The sequence below is a fragment of the Triticum aestivum genome, chromosome 1B, assembly GCF_018294505.1.
Source record: "Triticum aestivum cultivar Chinese Spring chromosome 1B, IWGSC CS RefSeq v2.1, whole genome shotgun sequence".
Lineage (NCBI taxonomy): Eukaryota > Viridiplantae > Streptophyta > Magnoliopsida > Poales > Poaceae > Triticum > Triticum aestivum.
Window position 1 is genome coordinate 398791820 of NC_057795.1, and position 6778 is coordinate 398798597.

At 50.8% G+C, this 6778-nt stretch overlaps 1 protein-coding gene across 1 annotated transcript; it reads left to right on the plus strand.

Annotated features, from left to right (window-relative positions):
* Positions 1 to 4476: 4476 nt before the first annotated feature.
* Positions 4477 to 6334, plus strand: LOC123078751 (ubiquitin-NEDD8-like protein RUB2). Its single transcript, XM_044501359.1, has 3 exons — positions 4477 to 4497; positions 4834 to 5253; positions 6203 to 6334. The coding sequence occupies exons 1-3, from the start codon at positions 4477 to 4479 to the stop codon at positions 6269 to 6271; spliced, it is 510 nt and encodes a 169-aa protein (XP_044357294.1). The 3' UTR covers positions 6272 to 6334.
* Positions 6335 to 6778: the final 444 nt, after the last annotated feature.

Here is a 6778-nt window from a genome sequence, read left to right on the forward strand (position 1 = left end):
GATTCTTCTCCAGTCTCACCGTCTGCATCGCTACCGTTGTGACTGCGGGGGGATGTTGAGTATATTGATTATTAGGAAAGAAGAGATAGACTAGGATTTGTTCTGGCTTGTCTTGTACTCCAAATAGATCATTATACTCCTATATATATACCCACGAGGCTCAAGCAATACAACGACTATTCCACCAAACCTCTCTCTCCCTTCTAACAATAACGTACATGTATACAATAGTTTTGATGCGTAATTTTCTCATCAGTGGATAAAGGAAAACACAGAGAGACCTCAAGTCAAGAGAACAATCAGAAACCGATTGCCCACTTACAAACTACGTAATGTTTGACAATTATTGTGGGAGTAACAACTAAAGCGTGTGGCTTCAAAGGATCTTTTCTTCGCACAACAAACTAGCTATCTTTAGCTGGGGACAAACCAACTAGGCCTAGTTGTATATATGCCACCGTTGTCCTCAGATGGCATGTACACGCACTCCAGCTCATTATCCTGCATATTGTAGCAGTACGCCGCCCCAGACTTGTATTCATCATGAAAGTAGTAAATCCGTGTTCCACCGCCGTCACGGTCGTTGCCAAAGGTGGCATGGTAGCCATCCAGGAATAACTCGTGGTCGCCACCGATGTCGTCGCCGGCCACCTTGCGCCAGACCGGCCGTCCGTCACCTTTCAATGACCCGGACGATAACTCAAAGATTTGGAACCCCTCCGGCCTAGAGGACTTGATGCATATTTTGACCAAAAGCACCTTGCTCGGCACTGCAACAAGGCGGAGGCAACTCGACTCATCCGGAGCATCGCCGCCGGAATGCTTGTACCTGAAGTTCGAGGTCGCCGGCGGCAGGTCGACCTGGTAGAGGACATCAAGTGTCTCGGCATCGAACACCACCGTGAGGCCTTTGTTGTCCAAGGCGAGCATCTTGCCCTCGGACTCGGAGTAGGCGAAGTCAGCGAAGGCTACGTATTGTGAATTAGGGTTAGCTACCTTCGTCCAGGCCGCGTCTCCTGGTCGGCAGAAAACCATCCCCGTATGTCCATGCAAAAGGTGATACGCCATGATCACCATCCCGTCCGCGCTTGCTGCCGGAGTACTAGGCGGGACATGGACGGCAAAGGTGAAATAGTGTGATAATTCTAGGTACGTGTTCAAGAACAAAGTAATAACAGGGTCTAAGGCAGTCATCTTGATCTTGAACGCCCGATGCCAGTCATCTTCGTGCGCACCACCACCCATGTCTGTAGGCGCTTCTTCATGATCGGGAGCGTGCTCGTAACCCAGATGCGTGATCTCGGACGTGGCGCTGCTGTCACGGACGGCGTTGAGATTGGGGCATTGGGCAGCGCGGCCGTAGCGCCCGTGGGCAGGTGCTTGAGGTGACAGGAGACGTCGCGGGCATCGACGACGATGGACCAGCCACGTGACAAGAGGAAGACGAGCGCGTACTTCGAGCCGCCGCGAGGAGCGGCGCTGTCCTGGGAGGCGGGAAGCAGGAGGCGCGGCGTCGGTCTCACGGCAGCGCGCCACGCCCAGCAGACGGAGCGGAAGGTGGCGACTCCCATGACGGCATCGCGCGTCCTCCGGCCGATGGGTTCCAGGAGGTCCGACGGGAGCTTCAGCCAGTCGGGTTGTTCGGCCATCGTCGCGGTGCTAGTAGGGGACGTACGGTAGGAGCACGGCGGAGGCAAGGGTTTATATGCACGGTGTTTTTTTGTTTTTGTTTTTTTTTTGAATTCTTATATGCACGGTGTTTATATTTGAAGTTGTAGGGCCAATACACAACTTTATTTATGGGAACCCGATCGGAACACTACTAGTATATTTTTGGGAGCGTCTAGTGGGCGCTCAAGCGCCAGGTAGAGTTTGGGAGCGGCCGGTGGAAAAGGTAAATACGTGGTCCGTTATACACTAAAAGAAGTTGACCATCTAGTTTACTTTTTAATTTTTATTTCTTAAAAAAGCCATAACTTTTGAACCAAATATCGAAATTAAGATCCGCTTTCACCACTGAAATCCTCGCGATGTGCTCTTCGAAACTAGATCCCGCATGGATATGTTTTGACAAACTTTTTTTTGTGCAATTTTGTCCCCGTTTTGTGTAATTGACTAGCCGTCGATGTGCAACTACCTGACAGGGATGTGCAACTTTTCTTGTACACCGTAGACATGCAGTTTTCCTCTATGGTACCTCCATCCCCAAATTGCCTCCTTCCAGTGAGATGTGCAACTTCGTTTGTTGCCCAGGCCATGCAGTTTTCACTAGTGGCACCACCCCATACTACTCTCTAAAATTGAAATGTGCAATTTCATCTGCTGCCCCGGTGACTTGGCCAACTGCCTGGTAGTGATCGCGCGTGTGAGCCTCTACAACCGCGTTTGAGGGACTATCCTGTAAGAATGTCCCAACTCCACGGCCACGCATGTGCGACTATGAACACAAGAGTGTGCAACTCCGTGGTCGGACGTGGGCACCTCCCATAGCAATTCATGTGCGACTATGCAGACGATATTGTGCAACTGTGTGGCCATGCATATGTGACTATGCCGACGAGAATGTGCAACTCCGTGACCGGGCATGAGCACCTTCCATAAAAACTCATGTGTGACTATGTGGACGAGGTTGTGCAACTCCATGGCCATGTATGTGCGACTGTGCCGGCGAGAGTGTGCAACTCCGCAGCCATGCGTGAGCACCTCTCACGACAATTTATGTGTGACTATGCGAACGAGATTGTGCAACTCTGTGGCCATGCATGTGTGACTATACCGACGAGAGTGCGCAACTCCGCGGCCGGGCGTGAGCACCTCCCCCGGCAATTCATGTGCGACTATCCGGACGATATTGTGCAACTCTATGGTCATGCATGTGCGACTATGCCGATAAGATTGTGCAACTCTGTGGCCATGCATGTGTGACTATACCGACGAGAGTGTGCAACTCCATGTAGACAACTTTTCTGCACCCTCATGGTCTATGGATGTGCATTTTTTCACCATTCAACAAAACCATGTCAGTGAGATGTGCAACTTTATCTGTTGCCCTGGCCAACTGCCTAGCAGATTTTGTGCAACTACTTCTATTGCCCCTGCCAACTACTTCCAATGACCGTGTCCAACTGAAAACAACTATGTGTGCAACTAGAACTACTATAGATGCCAACAAAAAATGATCGCCGTGTGTGCAACTTTCCAATGACCATGTCCAACTGAAAAAAACTATGTGTGCAACTAGAACTACTATAGATGCCAACCAAAAATGAATCACGTGTGTGCAACTTTCCAATGACCGTGTCCAACTGAAAACAACTATTTATGCAATTAGAACTACTATAGATGCCAATCAAAAATGAACCCCGTGTGTGCAACTTTTCAATGATCATGTCCAACTGAAAACAACTATGTATGCGACTAGAACTACTATAGATGCCAATAAAAAATGAACCCCGTGTAACTTCCGAATGACCGAATCTAACTGAGAACAATTATGTGCGTAATATCTAGAAGTAATATAGATGCTAATAAAAAATGATCGCTGTGTGTGCAACTTTCCAATAATCGTATCCAACTGAGAACAAATATGTGCGTAATTAAAACTACTATAGATGCCAACAAAAATGATCACCGTGTGTGTAACTTCCCAATAATCGTGTCCAACCAAAAACAATTATGTGTGCAACTAAAACTACTATAGATGCCAACAGAAACAATTACTGTGTGTGCAACTTTCCGATGATCATATCCAACTAGACAAATATGTCTCCTCCGTCCTTAATGTAAAAGAAAAGCATAGTTACAGTATAGAAAAGTCTGCGTTTGTGTAGATTGAATCGAACAAGCGAATAACAGGGGCAAATTGTCAAAGTCCAAAGTAAAGAGTGGCAAAAAATCAAATCCCCCCAAATCAACTGCCTTCCAGCGAATGTGCCAAAGAGATAGGATTAAGTTAGGATCAAGTTGTATCGGCGGCGGTAGGAAAAACAACTTGCGTTCTCCTGCAAGCAAGCGGTGGATGAATCCTGGATGTGTGTTTTATTCAATAAAATACGAGGGACGGATCCAGCCTGGTGGATGTAACCTCCTACACTCCAGCCCGGCGGAGATGAAGAGTGAGCAGCAGCGAGCTCTGTCAAGGCTGTTGCGGCACCGCCGGACGTGTTGAGGAGGTTTGACTTGAGCCTAGCCTGGCCCTGGAGGAGAGGAGAGGCCTGAATCGGAGGAGGTCGTCGGGGAGAGGAGCTTGGGGAGGAGGACAACGGCCATAGAGAAGAGCTCGGTGGTGGACTGAGTCAGAGGAGCCATGGGGAGAGGATCTTGCGGACGAGGACAACAGCCATGGCACGGAGCTCGGCAGGGGTGGTCGGCGTCGCGAGCGACGAGGCGAGGCGCAGCACTCGGGGCCCCGGGTGGGAGCTGCGGAGGTGGTGGAAGGCAACCCCGGCGGCGGCGTGGTCGGCGTTGGAAGCCGACATGCCTGTGGACAGTAACAGAGTCGGGCGAGGGAGATGGATGGAAGACAGCGTAGGAATTGTCTAGCGCGGTGTGCTTCTTGGCGTTTAGCGCGGCCGCTCGGGACAACGAAAAAGTGCGCGTGCACCTTTTAGATTTCAGGTATATTTTTTAGAATAGGAGATGATTAGGAACTTCACGTAGTGTGCGACGGAGTCCGTGACGGATCATGCCACGGCACGTCATGGCGGACCGGACTCCCGACCCGACTCGAACGCCTGGGTCGATCGATATAAATATCCACGACCCGAGCAGCACAAACCCATCGCTCCAGAGCAACCAAGCGAAGCACACGATCGTGAGGACTCACCAAAACAGGGAAGAGCCGCCGCCGACGAGGTGCAGATCTTCGTGAAGACCCTGACAGGCAAGACCATCACGCTGGAGGTGGAGAGCAGCGACACCGTCGATAACGTCAAGTCCAAGATCCAGGACAAGGAGGGCATCCCGTCGGACCAGCAGCGGCTCATCTTTGCCGGAAAGCAGCTCGAGGACGGCCGCACGCTCGCCGACTACAACATGCAGAAGGAGTCGACGTTGCACCTGGTGCTCCGCCTCCGCGGCGGCACCACCATCAAGGTCAAGACGCTCACCGGCAAGGAGATTGAGATCGACATCGACCCCACCGACACGGTGGACCGCATCAAGGAGCGCGTCGAGAAGAAGGAGGGCATCCCGCCTGTGCAGCAGAGGCTCATCTTCACCGGCAAGCAGCTTGCCGACGACAAGACTGCCAAGGCAGGGGCGGAGCTTCGTTGGGGCCGAACCGGGCCATGGCCCGCCCAGGAATCTGGTGATTATTTTTTATACCTATGCTTTGCTTCGTAGCCCACTCAGCCTAGTTACGATCGATCCAAGTCTCAAGGGTGAGGTTTGGCATGAGCGACGCAGTAGGAGCAGCAGCTGCCGGCCGGCTACGCCGCACCTGCAACTCGCGCAGCTCAAATCTCGCGTCGGAGAGCCAGCGCCCATCTCCCTTCCAGGCTCCCAAGTCCTACCTTTGGCCCTTCCCCGGCCGCACAGATCGCACAACCTCCTCGCCGTTAAATACGTGCTTCCTGCTGCCTGCTCCACTGTTTCGCTCGCCTTCTCGCGACCTCATCATGGCGGCATCCTCCCTTTGGCCCTTCTTTCCAGGCTCCGGTCTCCACACCGGCCAGTTATGGCCCTGGCCGTCGGGATGCTGCCGCTGTGCCGCCAAGATGCCTCCGACCCTTGCCTCTTCTCTGACCACTGCAGCACACCATGCAACCAACCAACCAGGTTCGCCGGTCCGCTGTCGAGTGCCGATGCCGAGTAGAGCTCAACTCTATGTTCACCTCCTGATGACGCTGCTGCTGGGTAGTTTCTAATTATTTCTAGAGCAGCATGCTTTTGTTATGAATTGAGCAGCATTAATGTATTTTGTTATCAATTCATATGTAGAATTACATGATAAAGAGAGATTTTCCTTTGTGGCTGACGCGTAATATTTTTTGTTAAGTGCATTTTAGTGTAGGAAGATCATTGAAACAAGGCATAATAAGGTAGAAGATGAGTCTCTTAGTAGAAACTTGTTTGCTAGCATACAGGATGAAAAATGAAACAGAACAAAAGGGACCAACTAGTGACTACTGCCTACAAAAATTCAGCTCTTCTTTAGCTTGACCCGCCCAGCTTTTTCTTCCAAGCTCCGCCACTGGCCAAGGACTACAACATTAAGGGTGGAGACGTGCTGCACCTCGTCCTCGCCCTTAGGGGCGGTGGCTGTTGCTAGAGCCGACTAGTCATAGGGTATAGCTGCCGTTTTGGTAGTTTAAAAGATCAGTTATTTTTCATGTTTGTGTGGAGTACTATTTAGAACACTTGTTCTTTAATTTCTAAAGAGGAAAAATATGTATGAGCAGGTAACCTCATCAATCTGCACAATAAACGTTCATATTATTTTGTATATCCAAGATGGTACTAATCTATCTATATATCCCGCAAAAAAAATATATCCTGCCTGTAAGTCAAAACGTTCATCGACTTGCAAGAGCGACTGGGCCGGCCCACCGGCAAGGGGCGACCTCAGCGTCGCCGGGATCTCGTGCGCGGCGAGGACGCTTGGCGCTATACGGTTTCCTTCGCTAGGCGATGGCTACTTTGACCGGTCAACGGGTCAAGGCAAAATATACTTCGTGAGCATTCCAGGTAGTGCCTTTTGTTTCCTTAGTGAGCCACATAGTCACGAACGAGAAAATTGCACAGTCTCAGGGCACAGCTCAAAAATGCTACATCTACG